Genomic DNA, 17,801 nt, shown 5'->3' with positions numbered 1-17,801 from the left:
GTCAACACTGCAATTGCTTACAGCACGGTTATACGCTCACAACTTGCCTACGGTGAAACAAAAGCGGTGGCTCGGACAAGTAGGTAATCGCGCTGAACCCCGAATGCCGCGGTAGTGTGATGGGCATACAGTGGTCGCCCTCTCGCTATCGCAGGTCGAGCTTGGGGCCCCGATGCCAGCATAGGCTGAACTGACTGCAGCAGCATTCAGTCTGCTGCGCGTATACCCACCTCACCGAGGCCCCCCCCCCCCCCCCCCCCCCCCACCCCGTCTCAGTAGGGAAAACTCACTATCGCACTAGTCTTGCACTAGTCGCTAGTGCAGTCGTTCCAACTTGCATCTCCTGCCACTCCGAGAGAGTTAAGATATGATAGAAAGGTTCCATAGATTTCACGGAAAGTGCTGCATCAGCTAAAACAATTGCTCACACAGCCTAGAAAGAAAAGGATAGCTAGTTGTGTTCTTATTCTTCGATCCACAGTTTGCGTGGAAGAAAACATTGAGACACGTTCTGTAATTTGAAAACTTCCATGAAGATTTTGGACACTGAGAGTGCTTCTGTTGGTAATAATATGTGTCACCAATATTTTTTCCCATTTTCTGTGATACTAATGGTTAGAGCTTGAACAAAATGACGATTTTGTTGTCCCTGCAGAATGGCAAAGCAGTATGCGGTGGTGAATTTCACCGAGGAGGACCATGTGTCCGCTGTGCCAATTTCTTGGTTGGTGGTTGACAAGTGGAGTTGCCTGTGGCCAAAAGATTTCGCCGGATCCCGCCTCCTGGATGCAATTAGGGACAAGATTGATCCTGGCGCAAACTGGGATCGGTACCCGGTTAGGGTACTGACACAATGCAGTAAGCTTGCGCTCTCCTTCTCTGTATGCACTTCTGACTGAAACACTGAGAAAACAGAAAACACTTGGAAAAAAATATTGTGGAAGAGACCATAAGAATGGAAAGCATGACCTCTTTAGTGAGAGATTTATGCGAGTTCAATTTCTGTTGTCCGGTTGTAAAGCTGGTTGGCACCTTTGCCTGACAATTTTGATATTTGCATATATGAAACCTTTCTTCTACTTTCTTCTGTTTGTAATGAAGCCCATAGTAGTTCTTTCTGTTTGTTAATTGGAATAAAGTATTCCTAATAGCTTGACACGTTCCATAAATGTTCATTGTTACGTAGGTCTACTAATCAGATTACAGTTCAAAATGATTAATATTAGAAGTTTTTCTCCACATAACAGTGCAGCATATTGTGTCAGTCTGTTTGGCTTAGCACGCTAGCCTAATATTCATTCTGAGAAAGAAGAAACATGAGGCATACCTTACTTAGCATCGTCTGTTTCATGTAAAAAAGCTAATGTCATTGTCATGTAGCTTTAGTTCCTTTTGCAATTAGCACCTGTTTACAAGAGGTTACAAATTTATATGAACATGAACTAGCTGAAACTTAAGGATCATGCGAAATGTTGGAGACATAGTTGTACAACTAATTTATGTTTTAGGTGTATGGTCTAATTCATGCCTAAAGGGAACAGCACGTCTGTGGCTCGTGGTATGCGCAGCGCTGCCTGCGGGAGGCAGGGAAGTTTTGGCACAGGCACAGACAATGCGGAAAAGTGTTGGTGTCTCTGTATCATTTCCCACTGCACTGCGCACTGCTGCGACGGTTATGACTGATGTTGCTGCCAAAGGGGAGAGAGGGACACCGTAAAACAGTGTTTAAGGCCTTCTTCCTTCTCTCTTTTTTCGGAAAAGGACACTTGAAAAATTTTGAACCTTCAGGAACCCGCAGGGCAAGCAGCACTCTGTGTCATGGCAGGCATTGCGATGCCAGAAGTGCTCCCCCGCATTGCCTGTGCCTGTGCTGAAGGTTGGCTGGCTCCCATTGGTGGCGCTCTGCAAAGAGCGCGCCACTGGCACATTGTTCCCTTTAAGCCTGAAGCAGACTGTACTATCTTCATTCGAGTCAGCGGGAACACGGGAGTGCGTGGCATGATACTACCAGATCAGCCTAGCGGCGCGGAGCGGAAGTTTCAGTGCACGCGCATCGCGCCCGCTGAGGCAATATGGTCTCATCGTGCGCATCGCATCATCGGAGCGCTCGTGCGTCGTCTGCTACGCACATTGCGTGCTACGCGCGTTGTCTGCTGTGGGTAGCGTGTCGTGTGAAGGCATGGGAGATAACTGCGTGTAGTTGAAATTGTCAGCCCATAACCATGCGATAAGCTTGCAAATATTTTGATGCGTAATACAGTGTCACACCCTTTTTAGTTTTCTCAACATTATTGAGAACATGTGGGCCGAATGAGGGCGGCCTAGGCCACGGGTTTCTATTTATTCGGCCACAGAAGACTAGCTATAGAACACATTCCTAGCAGAATGGGAACGCTTGAGAGTATACTCTCAAGCGTTCCCATTCTGCTAGGAATGTGTTCCATAGCTAGTCTAGTCTCTAAGACTGCCTGCCATCAAAGATGGCAGCTGTTGTCCACCAAATGGAAATAGAAGCAGTTCATGAGGCTGCTTCAATTGATGTGAGCTTTTTCAACGGCAGGTAGCAGCTTATAAATGTTAAGATTAAGTTTTGATTGAGCAATAAAGCTTGCCGCTGCTGACCTCTGACAGGCACACTCCTGACGGAACCTCGTCATTACTGCAATCGGCTGCAGCAAGCACTTCTGTCGTCTTATGGGCAAATAACTAAGGCGTCTGAACTCAACAGTCAGCGGCGCAGATCGAACTATAATGGACCAAAAAGGCAATAACGGTAAGGAAAACAACAACGCGGAGCTATGAGCGTTGTTACCAAAGTCAGGGTTACATTAATAGGCAGACACACTAGCCGACAATTAGTCTACGGTCCCGGCCCTCGTCACAGAGATTTCACAGGAAGCGGGTTCAGCAAATCTGGCGTAATTGATATAAGAAAAACCCACAATTTTTATTTGTTTTAACAAATATTTAGGAACAGATGAGCACATTGGCGGAGCTTGTAATGTAGGGTTCGCCACCTGTTGAATAGACTGAATTTCTTGCTATCACCAGTAGCGTGCGCGTAGCGGGCGACACGTGTGTCAGACGACACACATAGCAGACTACGCGCGTAGCAGACGACAGACGAGCGCCGCGATGACATGATGCGCGCGATGAGGAGGTAATCTCACCGCCCGCGTAACACGCATGCCCAGCAGTTGCGCGCTTGACCGGTAGAGCGCTCTGATAGGGTACGATGCCATGCGCTCCCGTGTTCCCGCTAACTCGGATCAAGATAGTACATAGTTTTTTCTTCCCCTCCAAAAATGTAATTCTTTGCCTTAAATTTTTGTGGAATAACTATAACAAGAAAGCTAGATATAAATTTACAAAATGAGTGCATGAGCTTCCATTGCATTGTTGTGAATAAGCTGAAAATTTGTAAAAGCTTGATTTTAGTTCTGCGGAACAAGAGTTCTCACAATCAAATATTTCTATGAATGAGCTTGGGGAAAACATGTGCTAATTTGCTTAATCGCTAACAATACAGGCCTTTTCTGTAGGGCATGCCTTTATTGTGTTCTAAAAGTATTTCTGGTGAGGTTCTTTGAATTCATTTACTAGAAACCTACAAGAAGGCCCTCAAGAAATCTCGGCTAGCCGAAGAAACATCAACACTTGAAACGTCGGAGTTTTCAGGTGTGTATTAATTTGCAAATGTCTTGGAAAATTGTTTTGAAGCAGAGAAACATATATTTAATGCAAGGGCATCTTTGCTTGTTGAAATTCCAGCCCCGGAGGCCGAAACTCCTGAGGATGTCTTCACAACCTATGACGATGCGTCATCGCACCGTCTGGCCTTGCCCTCTCCACGTAAGTTGAATAAATATTGGTAATGTAGGCATACACTAACTTCGGTCTCCTTTAAGGTATCTAAACTTATCTAAACATCATTGCATTTCTGAGCTAGCCTTGTAGACAGCCAGCCATATGGCTAGGAATTGCTGGAATAAAGCAAGCCAGCCAGTGAGGGTCTTAACGCATTGACTTCAGATGCAGTTAAACACTTGAGCTGTGGTTGACGTGGGTGACTTGTTGCAAACTGCAAGCCAATGTTAAAGTGCAGCAAATTTCATGGCTCACCAACATTTAAGGCTCTTATGTGCAAGACATAATTCTTATATGTGCCATGCAGGTGCTGAGGAATTACTTATTAAACGCTATGATATAACTGAAAGCAATTTGCAGTTGAAAACTTGCTTAGGGTGAATTTCTGCATATGTATATATGCTTCAGAAAATAGTAAAATTTAAAACCATCTGAAATGTGGGCATATGCACAGGTGTGTGATATATTTGGTAGATTACATGTCACCATAGAAATATTAGTTTCATTTCATGTGCATATGTTTTTATCTATTGCTTCACATTCTCGTGCTTCTCTGTGGATCTCGTCTTTCGGTTACAAATGAGGCAGTCACCGGGTTTAGTTGCAACGGTTTGGTGACTTTGCCTTCAGGCCTCACCCCGAGCCACTTGTTTCAGCCAAGTCTGAAACAAAGACTAACGAGACCTGCTGTTCGACTAGCTGGTTAGAGTCACCTGAACAGATCACAGCACTAGAAAGGACAGATACAGAGACACACCACAACAGGATGAGTGCTACACAGTCATCTGGTTTATTTGCCATGAGAATTCGGCAAACAGTGTAAGCAGTGTAAGTGCAACATGCAACAAGAGAAATACAGAATCATACGTCAGAGTGCCAACAACATAGACAAAAGAATAGAAGGAGGCCATCCCATTTTGACATGAGTCAATGAAAAAGGCTCCACCATGTGGCATACATTTACTTTTTATATAATCTGCTTCCAAAAGTTTGTGTCGTGATACCTTTGCTTGTTCCAAGGATCCTAACCTTCTGTTGGAGTGGCTCATGTGTGCAAGTGAGACAGTAAAAAGGCAGGTGCATGCTTTTATTTGTAATAGATGGCTTAGGTCTCCACGCTCATTGACATGATGGCCTGTATGACCCTTACAGGCCTCCCCCCAAGGAGGGCCTAGCATATTTTTTCTGGCAGCCAGAGCTCCTGTCAGAGGCACGATGTGTAGAGGAACAGATGCCCGCAAGTTTTCGTAGCACAGAAAGCTCCTTGAGCACCCTATACCTTCTTAACGTTGTGCACACCCTCGTGAAAGCACGGCACAGCTTCGGGCATCTGTCTCTTATGTTCAGTGTTAATTCAACCTCTTGAAGTGCCCTTAGATTTTTTTAATTTTTAGAGATGCCATTGTGTCAATGTGCGAGGAAACCTAACCTGTCTATTACAAATAAGGGAAGCACGCACATATCTTTTTACTTTCTCACTTGTGCATGTGAGCCGCTCCTACACAAGCTCAGAATCTTTGGCACAAGCAAAGGTACCATGACACAAACTTTTGGAAGCACATTATATAAAAAGTAAAGATACTGCATGTGCTAGTGGCTATTCCATTGTCTCGTATCAAAATGAGGTAGCCTTCTTTGATTCTTTTGTTTACAGTGTTGGCACTCAAACATACAGGTATGGATTTTTCTTGTTGCATATTTGCTGTGCTTATGCCGGTCCTCATTATTTGTTTAAGATCGAAAACTGCGCAAAAAAGACGGGACACAAGAAAGGAACGAGCAACACAACACAGGTGCAGACTTACAACTGAATTTTTAATCTTTCACTTCCTTTAACGAAGGAATGCAATGTGCACGTGGGCCGCTGAGATGCGCTATCACTGGCTCGAATGGGCACGCTGAGGGCAGAAAACCTAAGGACGGTGGCAAGCGCAAGCGGGATAGGGATAGCGAGGAAACTGAGGACGATGGCGAGCGAGCGACTCGTCGAAGCCCTACAAGAAGGCCTGTGTGGTGTGAATGGTGGATTCGCCGTAGATATTGAGGAGCTGTTTTATTTGATACCCCATGATGAACTCTTTGTCGCGGTGAGGAACTGCATCGAAACCTCCGGAACGGTTCAGTTCCAGAATGCCTGTGGTGTGTCAGTAGATGGATTCTTAGAACTTTTGTCCATTTATCTAACATCCACCATTGTGGGCTTCGAAGTAAAGTTTGTAGTTCAGAGGCAAGGCATCTGCATAGGTTCGAGTGTGGCACCAGTGTTATGCGAAATCTTTTTGGCTGCTTTTGACCGTTTGTTAGTGCAAGCACTCGCTGACGACAAACGGGTCCGAGTCTTCAGATATGTGGATGACTTTTTAGTCCTGTTAATTAAAAGTTAACTCCTGGCGTTCTTCTTGAAGATGCCACCAACGGGATTTTAGAAACTTCGTGCCACCTCCACAACCTTAACATTTACAACCGAGCTTCCACTGCGGGAATCTTTGCAATTCCTTGACATAACATTGTCATTCCAGCTAGACCACCTCTGCTGGGAGTACGCACCCCGCTCAAAAAAAGCCCTCCTGCCTTTTGATTCAAGCCATTCCAAAATAGTTAAGAGAGGCATAGTGAGGACATGCCTGAGATCATCACTTGAGAAATCTTGTGCTCACACAGTTCAGAGTAGCTTTGATTCACAGGCCCAACGTTTGTTGAGAGCAGGATTTCCACCTTCCATCATAAGGGCGGTAGCAGAGTCTATGTTGAAGGCCTTGCGTATGCGGGCTAAGGAAACAATGGGTCACTTGGAGGGACCAAAAAAATTGGAGGTCATGCCAATATATACACGGGGTTTCTCACAATTTAAAAAGAGTCGCTACTAAGTTCCAAGTAGATGTGGTTTTTTCAGCCCCGTGTAAGCTCTCCCGGGTATGCGCCTTAACCTCAGAGCGGATCGCTCACAAGGATGGTTGCAACACCAAGCATTACAACCAGTTCGTACCTTGCTCAACGGGAGTGTTTACCACATCCCGTTATCTTGCGGGAAAGTATATATCGGACAGACGGGTAGATGTCTAAATGATAGACTGAGGGAACACGGAGCCTTTTTGAATTCAGCAAGCGGAGCGCACCTTGCCCTACACTGTAAAGAATGTGGGTGTAAACCAAATTTTGGTGCCACTGAGATAAAAGGTCGCAACAAAGACAAACTCACTAGGGAAATTTCTGAGGCGGCCCAGATTTCCTACAGTGGAAGTGACAAGTGTGTTAGCGCACCATCTATTTCATTATTAGACAGAGAATTAAGTTTTTTGTTTACTTCCCAGTTCCATCGCACTTCTCTCGCTCGCGCTCGCCATCGTCCTCAGTTTCCTCGCTATCCCGCTCGCGTTCACCACCGTCCTTAGGTTTTCTGCCCGCGTGCCCATTCGAGCCAGTGATAGCGCATCTCAGCGGCCCACATGTACATTGCATTCCTTCGTTAAAGGAAGTGAAAGATTAAAAATTCAGTTGTAAGTCTGCGCCTGTGTTGTGTTGCTCGCTCCTTTCAATTGTGTCCCGTCTTTTTTTCGGTTTTCCATCTTAACCCTTTCAGTACCGTAATAATTTTTCATGTAACATCCTCAAAATCCTGAATTATTTTATTCATGCAACCTGTTCAGCCTAGTCCGTAGAGCACAATCATATAAAAATTTTTATCAAAAGCAGCATAAATGGACAAACAATATTTTTATAAATGTTAAAAAGGGGGCTTCACTGCACGTAATGTGGAAAAAGTGGGCTTCACTGCACATACTCACTTTATTTTATTCATGAATTTACAAAGCAATTCTGTCAACATCAGCACCTAGTGTCTCTGTTCACGAGACTACGGGCTTAGTCAGTCCCAGGACATCCCGTTCAAAAGTTTGCCTTTGTGTGATATGTGCGAAAACACTGTATCGCACACAGGGCGACACTACAGTCTGGGCACCACGTCCTTGTTTCCTTGCGAGCTTTTTTTGTCTTGTGCAGACACGCATCTTCTTGTTGGGCTCTCTTTCTTCTCAGTTGGAGGTAGGTAGTCTGGGAAGTGTCGCTCAGTCAGTCGCGAGAGAGTGTTGTCAGAGAGCCTCCCTTTCTTGGGTCGACTCTGGGGGTCACAGTTCAGTTGAATGAGTCCCTCCACTAACTTGAGCCTGAACTCAAGATGTGTGGTGGTGTTGCCACTCTTCTGGTAGATAATGAACGTATTGCAGATGGCCATGTCTAGCAGATGACGGAACACCTTTTTGTAGTATATTTTCTGTCCATTTCTTGCACAGGGGTAATATGAAAGATTTTGGTCACTCTTGTCAACACCACCCATGGTGTTGTTTTAATTCATCACTATCTGTGGCTTGGACGCAACTTCACCTCTCTGGTTTGTTACATCCACCATTGCCACAGAGTGCACCGTGCTGAGGAAGGTTACCACCTTCTTGTCCTTCCACTGAAGTGAGAGGCACTTGCCTTTTTGGTAAGCTTCAGTTTGACCTTTCTCAAGTTGTCTTGTATCGAAGCTCGGCATTCCCTTGCGTCCAGATCGTGCTGTTCTGTAGACATCTGTCTTGCGCTCCAGAAGTGCTTCAACTAGTTCGGGTGAGTTGTAATAGTTATCCACGGTTACACAGTAGCCCTTATCGAGAAGGGGACTCATCAGGGACAATACCACACGTGTACCCATGGCCACATCTGCGTCACCAACAACAGCACCTTTCCCAGTGTACATAAGCATGTTCCAGATGTAACCACTGGAGGACTCGCACAGTACGAAAAACTTGACACCAAAACGGGCACGTTTCAGTGGCATGTACTGTTTCCAAGACAGCCTGCCTTTGAAACGAAGAAGGCTCTCGTCAACTGACACATCTCGCTCTGGTGTGTAGAGAGTTTGAAACATCTCGGTCATTCTGGTGAGCACGGGCCACAGTTTTCTAAGCTTCGGGTTCGGGTGCCCGTCGACTGGCGCCTCGTTGTCAGTGAGGTGTAGAAATTTCATTATCAGCATGAAGCGGTCGCGGCTCATCACGTCTCCGAATGCAGGCGTGCGGAGAACCTCTCTTGTTGACCAGTAAGATTTCACGTCTGGTTTCTCAATGACCCCTTGCAGAATGATGAGCGCGAAGAAGGTCATCAGTTCTTTTTTGTCGATCTGTCTCCATGTTTTGAGGTGGGAAGCGTGGTGCGACCGAAGAAACTGGGTTGCGTAGCGGTTGGTCTCTGCGACAATCAGGTCGACCAGCTCTTCATCGAAGAACTGTTCAAAATATTCGACAACGCCGTCACCTTCTTCCAGGTGGCCCTTGAATCCCGGTGATCCCACAAAAGGGAAACGAGGTGGCGCACGAGGAATATCGCCCACGTCGATCTTCGTCCACACACGTGCGGTGTCGAAATCATCATCAATCTCTGTGTCGCTCTCATCTGAAGTCAAATAATCAATCAACGACTCACCAGAATCACTTTCCAATTCGTAGTCGCTTTCACTCGAAGAAGTTTCAGAAACTGCGCGCTGTTTCCTTTTTTTTCCTTGTTTCGCAACGCGTGGACACACATCGTGCGGCCGCCCGGACGACGCCATTTTTAAAGTTCAGTAGCCAGCAGCCTCACGAAAAAACGTCTAAATTCAGCTAATTTCACCGGTTTTGACTTCTCCTGCCATCTGTCGGTCGTTCTAAGAAGCTCCGTGATACAGACGAGCTGAATTCGTCCTCAGGATCGTTGTATTGATAATGCGGACTCTGGACGAGCTGTACTCGTCTTCAGGATTATTTGTGCGTAAATGGTGGACGAGCTCAGCTCGTCTTCCGTACTGAAAGGGTTAAACATGTATAACCAACTAGGCCAACAGAGTACTCTACTCCTCATTATTTGCGTGGCACTTATCCCCTTTTGGTCCTTCTATATCTGTGTATTGTGGTATTACGCAATCAGAAAACAATGACTGTTTGGTTCACCCTTGAACCTACACGACAGCAGACTAGTACCTGGATGAATTGCGATGTGACCAGTGGAACTGGTAGTTTTTAATACAAGTTGTGTCACCTGACATAAGCAGCATGAACTCCCAAGTGCGAGAGGTCATATTCTGTTGTTTGCGTTTCTGTTTATCCCGGTAATACAAATGTGCTCGCTGTTGGTGGTTCCATCGCGGCGCCACATGTTTTAAAACCAGCAGCGTGCTTTGGGCAGCTGTGAGTGGAAATCAGGGAGCATTTGTGGTAGAGCCATATCGACATGATATGGCTCTACCACGTAAATGGTGGACGAGCTCATATGCTCGTGACCATGGGGTCTGGCATCTTTAATGCCTTTGCGTTTTAAGTCAGGTTACATGTCTTCCTTGACAGTACCGTTTTATTTCACGTTTTCCTCTTCAATGTGTCCAGAGTGTTCCACTGTAGTTGCCTTCACATGTGCTTTCTTCTCTTCTAAGCAGTTTGTTCCAATTTAGAATGTACACCGACTGCTTTTAGCCTTACTCCAGTAAATACATATTTACTAGAATGATCTAATCAAAACTGGAGGAGGGTGACCAATTGTAAACTTTTCCTTTTTAGCGAGTGATCTCACTGGGACCAGCTCCTCGGAGCAAGGTAAGCCACATTTTCGTATTCTTGTAGAAGTCATACTTTGCTTATTGCTTGGTTGCATTGAAGTCCAAATCAGCAAATGATAAAAGTCGCAATGTTTCAGTTGAGAGGTCTTCGGGCTGGGCAGCAGCTCTCAAAGTGATTACTTCGAAACTCCTTGGTCGAGCAGATCATTCTTTGGTTCCATCAGCACCCACATCGATCACCCTCTCACCCTAACGTTTTAAGATTGAGAAAGACCAATTTCGCAGCTCATTCTAATATCTGTACTTTTTCAGTTCTGCTATCATTGCAATAGAGCTCACGCAGGTTGGTTTTTAAACTCTTCTATTCTTACTGGTATAATGCCCGGTGGTCAGCATTATGGTTCACGGAGACAGGGGAGTTCGCAAACCCTAGCAACAAACTTTGTTGCTGGTTGCTAGGGCTTGTGAGATGACAAATTGTGAGAGCCTCTGGTCTGGGGGTTACTAGCAACTTGCCAAAATATCCCCCTCCTCTTTTCCCCGATCTTTAAGTGGCAACAACTTTAAGTAAAATTGTTGCCAGCTTGCATTGTACTTGGAGTAGAAGAGCTGAAAAGTCAGCCTGGAAGAAGTCTGTTGCAGTGGTAGAATGAAGAAAACAGTAAGCATATTACTCCAAAGGTGAACATATTTGACAGAATTCTGTCTGGTTGGGTAGAAAATCAGGAAAAAAGGAATTTGCCAACCAAATGTGGAAAAGATCTGGAAAAAGATAGTCCCAACATTTCGAAACTATTTGTTTCTTCTTCAGGGGATGAATAAAGGATGTCAGTCTCTTCATCTTTTAGGTGTTACATCACTTTGTCTTTGTCGGTGTTGTTGGGTTAGCTTCGTCGTGCCCTATCCGTTATCCCATTGTGGAGGCCGTTCACATATAACGTAGGAAGTGTCCCTAGTGACCTATTGATGATGTTTGAAGTGTGTTGAATATGCCATGATTCAATGAGCCGCCTCCTACGTAGATTTGGTGCCGTGTCCAGGATGCTTGCGTTCTCAAATGCAATACGGTGGTCGAGGTTATCACAGTGTTCAGCGAAAGCACTGCGCTCTTTGTCAAAGTTTCTCACATCGTTCTTATGTTGGCAAAGCTGGTCGTGAAAGTTCTTTGCTTCGCCGATGTAAGAGGCAGGGCACTGGGAGCATGGGATCTTATAAATGACACCTTAATTGGGCCTTCGCCTTCGGTGGTCTGTTCTTAGGGCAAGGTAGAAAGCATCCGACAGCCGACACTGGTTTGAGAGCAACCAGGACGTGTTCTTTTGCAAACAGTCAGGATAGCATCTCGCTTATCCCTTTCATGTAAGGGATGCTAATCCGTGCTATCGGTTTGGAAACTGTCGAAGGTTGTTTCATCCGATTACGGTTCTGACGACGGATGACGTGGTGAATGAAGTTACCGGGGGAGCCGTTCTTCCTTAGGTCGTCCATGATAATCCGTTCCTCCTTTCTTTTGTCGTCCTCAGATGAGCAGAACGTGTTGGTTCTGTTAAAAAGAGTAGAAACGACAGATACCTTATGGCCGACGGTGGGTGGAGTCGAACTGGAGGTAATGGTTGGAGGACTCCAATCACCCTGTCGGCCATAAGGTATCTGTCGTTTCTACTCTTTTTAACAGAACCAACACCTTGTGCCCTGCCTCTTACATCGGCGAAACAAAGAACTTTCACGACCAGCTTCGCCAACATAAGAACGATGTGAGAAACTTTGACAAAGAGCGCAGTGCTTTCGCTGAACACTGTGATAACCTCGACTACCGTATTGCATTTGAGAACGCAAGCATCCTGGACACGGCACCAAATCTACGTAGGAGGCGGCTCATTGAATCATGGCATATTCAACACACTTCAAACATCATCAATAGGTCACTAGGGACGCTTCCTACGTTATATGTGAACGGCCTCCACAATGGGATAACGGATAGGGCACGACGAAGCTAACCCAACAACACCGACAAAGAAAAGTGATGTAACACCTAAAAGATGAAGAGACTGACATCCTTTATTCATCCCCTGAAGAAGAAACAAATAGTTTCGAAATGTTGGGACAATCTTTTTCCAGATCTTTCGCACATTTGGTTGGCAAATTCCTTTTTTCCTGATATTACTTCAAAGTGTGGAACTGCTTTGCTCATGACTGCAAGTTATCAGATTGTTTGGTCACACAGGACGGGAGAGAGACTTCAAACCTAATTTTAATTGCACTCCAGTTCGTAGAAAGAATAACACACAGAAGGACGAGACACAAACACAAACACTTACATACACAGGGACAGGACACGAACACAGGCACGCATACAATCTTTCTGATTTTATCTGTGTCTGTTTGTGTGTCTGTGTTTGTGTCCTGTCCCTGTGTATGCGAGTGTTTGTGTCATGTCCTTCTGTGTGTTATTCTTTCTACGAACCGCAGCGCCTTTCACCAACATGCTCCCTTTGCTTCTAATTTTAATTGTCAGAGAGAGGCTAACAAAATTTGCACCATGTGTCTACTATGTTAGCCAACTGTTCTGGGCCGAAATAATTTTTGTCATTACATTGTGGTTCAGCCTCATCGACATCATCTGGGCAAAGCCTGACCAGACTGGTCGGTGCCCTGGACGCGCCTTTAGGTTCCATTGAGGAACTCCCGGCAGGAGCTGGGATGACGTTGGGGGCCTCAAATTGGAAGTCCTCCAATTTTTACTGAATGCAATCAAGCACAACACCAGTCAGTGGTCCTTGTGTTAGCCTTTTTAATGTTTTATTTCCTAACACCGGCCTAACCGAAGGAGCTTTGACATGTGGTTTTTTTATATATATATATATATATATATATATATATATATATATATATATATATATATATATCCCTTGACGTCAGCCACCTTAATAGTGGCAAAATGAAAGTGTGAAGTATTTATGCTCAAGGTCTGAATATTTGGTGAGTAACAACTGGCCACAAGGTGGTGGGCACTCCAGCTTTTCTCCGGGTATTTTATACTCAGAAACCTGTAATCTAACTTGCGAAAGCAAGGGCCTGCCGGCCTGTTTAACCACTGTTATAGTAGACTTGTTTGCACTGGCTGTCCTAGTTTAAGTGTGCCGGGCTGGCATTTTGAACCTGTCGGCTGCAGTGCTGGGATATGGTTTCCAAATTAAGCTTAGGAGTTTAAGAATGTTGGAACATTCATATCCTTTATTCAGCATGATTCTACTAGGAGCCAAATGTGGGAATTACTAGCTAGTAATTAGCTTGTCAGCTTTGGACCTTATAGCGTAACCATCATTTATCTTTTTTTAATGCTTCAGCTGAATAGTGCATGAATAAGAGGTAATTGCTGTAATGTGTTTCCCACTGGCAGTGACACAGCTACCTTTTTTTTTACAGCTAATTTGTATAGTATTTCCTAGTATAGCAGCCATTGAGTTGTACTGTCAAAATAGCTGAAATAACTTGGCTGACTATGATTGCCCCTCCTATGTTAGTTATGGTGCAACAAGGTTGCTGATCAGCTTATGAGACCAGCTCTACCCAATGCTATCTCCTTCACTCTGGGGACTTCTCAACATATTCCTTGCATTGGTGGAAAACTGATGTAATTTTTTGTCTACCAATTGTTGCATTGACATGATTGATGCACAGCTGATACAACCTGGCTGGTTTATGACAGGGCTTAATGCAGCCCTTTTTCATACAGCCATGTGCTTTCTTTTATGGTTCAAATATGAGATAATAAAGATCAAGGTTAAATATAATTGTTTGTTTTTTTGTATTTGCAGGCTGCTGCTATGCACACTGCAAAATATATATTTTATTTATGAATTTTTTCACACCATTTATACAATGGGCAAAGTGTGTGCAACCACGGTGTGTGAGTTGTGTACTCCAAAACTACCATCTGTAGGCAGCCTCAAATTTAGCACACACATAACAGTGCTTGTCTCTTAGCGAGTGCAGTCATAAACATATATCTTTTTAGGTTCACGGCTCCTGATGATTTCTTTTATCAGTCAAGCCATTTTAATCTTTTGCTTTTAAAGAAGGGAAAGACTGGTGTCCGCTATTGCTGCACAGCTTACTTCTCCATAGGACCCAGGGCCAGAGCTTGATAATACATTACTCACCCTAATTAATCTTCCATTTCAGGTCCAGAGCAGTCTCCAATAGTTAAGCTGGTGCTTGAGCTTCGGCTACAGAATGGGGAGATTTTGCGGCAGTTGGGGGCGATGCAGCAGGACATTAGAAACTTAAGTTTTAATTTATCGCAAATGAAGGCCTCAATGTCTGCTGCACCGCCTTCGCCGGAAATGGCTCCAGAGCCGTCGCGGGCGCCCCTTCCAAAGCTGCCCGCGGCGACTATGGAAGAATTCAGGGAATTGGAAAATGCCCTGAAGGATAAAGCTACAGCCACAGCCCTGGTATGTTGCACTTTCCTCCTTTCATATGATGATTTTTCCAACATCCACTGCAGTGCTTGTCGCTGGCTCATAATGTCAACTATCATACTCGGCCACTAAACGGGTGGACACTGCATTTGCTTTACTCAATGTTAATAAATGATAGCTTTTCAGTATGAAGAAAAATGAAAACTGGTTGTGTCGTCATAGCCGTGTTTCTGTGTTTGATTTGGTATTTGGTCATGCTTCTACATTTCCGTTGTCCCTTGTTTTTCACAGCAGCTGGAGGTGGCTACGTGGGTCAGGGCAACTGACACGGTTGCCGAGGCCTGCCGAAGCCTTCTGGAAAGGGCCCTCAAGAAGGAGGTCCAAATAAAATTTAGCCTCCTGGGCCGGAAAGGCAAGCTACCTTTCCGGGGGACGCTCCTCTGCCGCATTGTGACAGGTATGATTATATTTGCTTAATTGATCAACACATTGATAGATCCTTGTTATTCGAGTTTGCTGAAGTGCATGCAACTGCTTGACTGTTATAGCATGTCACTTTCAAATCAAATCCTTTATTTGTGCCTGTGATGTAGCATATAGTACAGGCACTGGGAGGCAGACAAAAACCCAGCAGTTGTTGGCTTGACAAGGTTTGCACACTTGTTCACTCAGCAAGCAGCAAGGTGACAAATGTGATACAAAGAAAAATATAAGAGAAAAAGAATTGCACCAATAAATGTTAGTAAACACTATAAACTATTTGGGGATTAGTTTACAGAGCTTGAAACATGATTTGTCTCATCGAAGGGTGGTCACAGGTTCTATTTGTACATTTTGTCAGAATAATTGGTTTGGTGATGATGGGAGATGATGCTTTAACATTTGTGTGCAGTGGTTAGTTAAATTATGAGGAACAGTCTATAGGCTACCATCACGTAGGTTACAGGCAGTAGTGATCTCAGTCAGGTGAGGTATGGAGGGTAATCTCAGTCAGGTGAGGTATGGAGGGTAATCTCAGTGTGTTAAATTTATTATACTTTAATTATGTACCATATGGTGCTAGAGAATATTCACATTGGCTAGTATTTGGAAGAAGGTTCATTGTATGAAAAAGATTTTTAGTCTTGTTTTTAGTCTTGAGTGTTATATTTTACATTTACAATAATACACACAGCCTTTTTCTAAAGTAAGTTCGTTTTAAACAATGCTTCTAATCTGTTATAGCGTAACATATTTAGTTCAAAAGGCCTATTATAGTGCCTGAAAATTCTAGCTATGCCTGAATGCAGCATATACTCTATCTCACAAGTTGCATGCAGTGTAGTGCAACTGTAGCCCTTGTCAGCCAATCAAGAACATAAATGCACCAGTGTACATGTGTTCTTGCACAGCGTATCAGTCTTCGCCTGCATTGTCTGGTCTCTGTAGAAGCCATTACAGGCAATTAAGTTATTCTTTACAGTCTGCCGAGTCATTCCATATGCCTGAATAGTTCATACTCTATAAATACAGCATAATCTCGACGATAGGGATTACCCGGGAACACGAAAAAATATTCATATAATCCTGAATTTGTTTAATCCAAGACAAGCTAACTTGTGTGTATACTTTGTCTGTGATGTTTGTTTGCACTCTTCTGCCCTTGTAGTTGCTCATAAGCCCCATCCAAAATGCATAAAGCTGCGCAGCGCTTTCTCGGCTCATATTGCTTGCACTTATGGTGCAGCATGGAACATCAAGAGCGTTAAGTGTTTCTACCATCGACGACACAGCTTTGTTGGGCATGTGAGTTAACCTTGGCTCATTGGGCTGTGAGCCAGGCATGCTGCCGCTTGGCCAGCATAGACTGGAGGTGGAGAGGGGGCCAGCGGCAACTGTGCGTACTCTCTTCCCCTCTAAGACCAGCTGCGCCCACCCAATCGTTTCGCATGCACCGATGGTTCACGTGCTCATATCACCCGGGACGACTTGAGTACTGTTTGTATCATCCTGAATGGCAATATATTCAATATTGCCCGGACCATCTTTAAATTCACGTGACCCTGAAATTCCGGTCAATCGTTATTGTATCATCGACATTTGACTCTGTGCAATCTGAGCCGTACCGGAACTTGTAACCGCATTGGGTACTCCTCCACCTCGTCGCACCTTGCAGCTCCACACTGCACACAACTACTGAGACAGAGTATAGCTGTGCAGTGCTGATGGGAACCTCTTCTTAGAATAGAAGTGTGGTCATTAGTATAGTAATCAGTAAAAGAGAGGAGCATGTTGCTTCTCTGTACCTAGCTCTTGACCTGACATCTGTATTTTAATTACTACTGCTCTGGATAGAGATTTAACCCTGGTTGGATCCAATTTCCTGATCCTAAGACTATTCTAAGTATCAGCGGCAACCGTTATGCCTTGATGTTTAATGCAGAACGTTTAAAATTTCCACTTTCAGAGACCATCAAGAGTGTGAAGGCTGCCAATGTGCCAGATGTCGAAAAGGCCATTGGCAGGTACCTGGCCGGTGCTGTGGACCGGGAGGGGGGCAGGCGCCAGAGGTTTTGCCGCCAAACAGGGGCCATTCAACTGCCAACTGGCGATGTGTGAAGTGCAAAAAAAATAGCACAGAAAGTTGTTTTCAAAATAAATTATTAGCAAAGAAATTATTTTGTTCATTTGCATGGCAAACTAAAATGCACGCAATATTTTCTGATGGTAAAATTATATATTTTTAGCCTGCATGTTGCAAAGAAAATCTTCAGTGTTATCAATACAAGAGAGATAAAACTATTATCTGTTGTTGCAGTTGTACATTATATTGCCAAATATTGGGAAGAGCCTGGCAGCAAAGGGTTACCAGTGCAAGTGTGGTAAACTGCTCAACCATGGTGCCAGGAGAAAGGCACGCCCAATATTTGTAGTAGCTTGGCGAAAAAGGCCTTCGGACATTTGGC

The 17,801-nt window shown here is 44.5% G+C and overlaps 3 protein-coding genes across 3 annotated transcripts; 2 read left to right on the top strand and 1 right to left on the bottom strand.

Moving 5' to 3' along the window:
• LOC121837710 lies at positions 1-10,446 on the top strand. The gene is made up of 5 exons (XM_042293499.1): positions 1-79; positions 656-858; positions 3,604-3,678; positions 3,772-3,871; positions 10,434-10,446. The coding sequence occupies exons 2-5, from the start codon at positions 657-659 to the stop codon at positions 10,438-10,440; spliced, it is 384 nt and encodes a 127-aa protein (XP_042149433.1). The 5' UTR covers positions 1-79; position 656; the 3' UTR covers positions 10,441-10,446.
• On the bottom strand, positions 8,100-9,420 carry LOC120839739 (piggyBac transposable element-derived protein 4-like). Its single transcript, XM_040210102.3, has one exon. The coding sequence runs from the start codon at positions 9,005-9,007 to the stop codon at positions 8,210-8,212; it is 798 nt and encodes a 265-aa protein (XP_040066036.1). The 5' UTR covers positions 9,008-9,420; the 3' UTR covers positions 8,100-8,209.
• Positions 10,447-13,095: 2,649 nt separating the features above from the next.
• LOC115330500 lies at positions 13,096-17,454 on the top strand. The gene is made up of 4 exons (XM_040210101.3): positions 13,096-13,154; positions 14,618-14,889; positions 15,148-15,313; positions 17,303-17,454. Exons 1-4 carry the CDS (start codon positions 13,133-13,135, stop codon positions 17,452-17,454), a joined length of 612 nt encoding a protein of 203 aa, XP_040066035.1. The 5' UTR covers positions 13,096-13,132.
• The last annotated feature ends 347 nt before the right edge of the window (positions 17,455-17,801 follow it).

Source organism: Ixodes scapularis, unplaced genomic scaffold, assembly GCF_016920785.2.
Source record: "Ixodes scapularis isolate PalLabHiFi unplaced genomic scaffold, ASM1692078v2 PGA_scaffold4__175_contigs__length_147842914, whole genome shotgun sequence".
Taxonomy (NCBI): domain Eukaryota; kingdom Metazoa; phylum Arthropoda; class Arachnida; order Ixodida; family Ixodidae; genus Ixodes; species Ixodes scapularis.
This window is presented reverse-complemented; position numbering and strand designations above follow the sequence as displayed.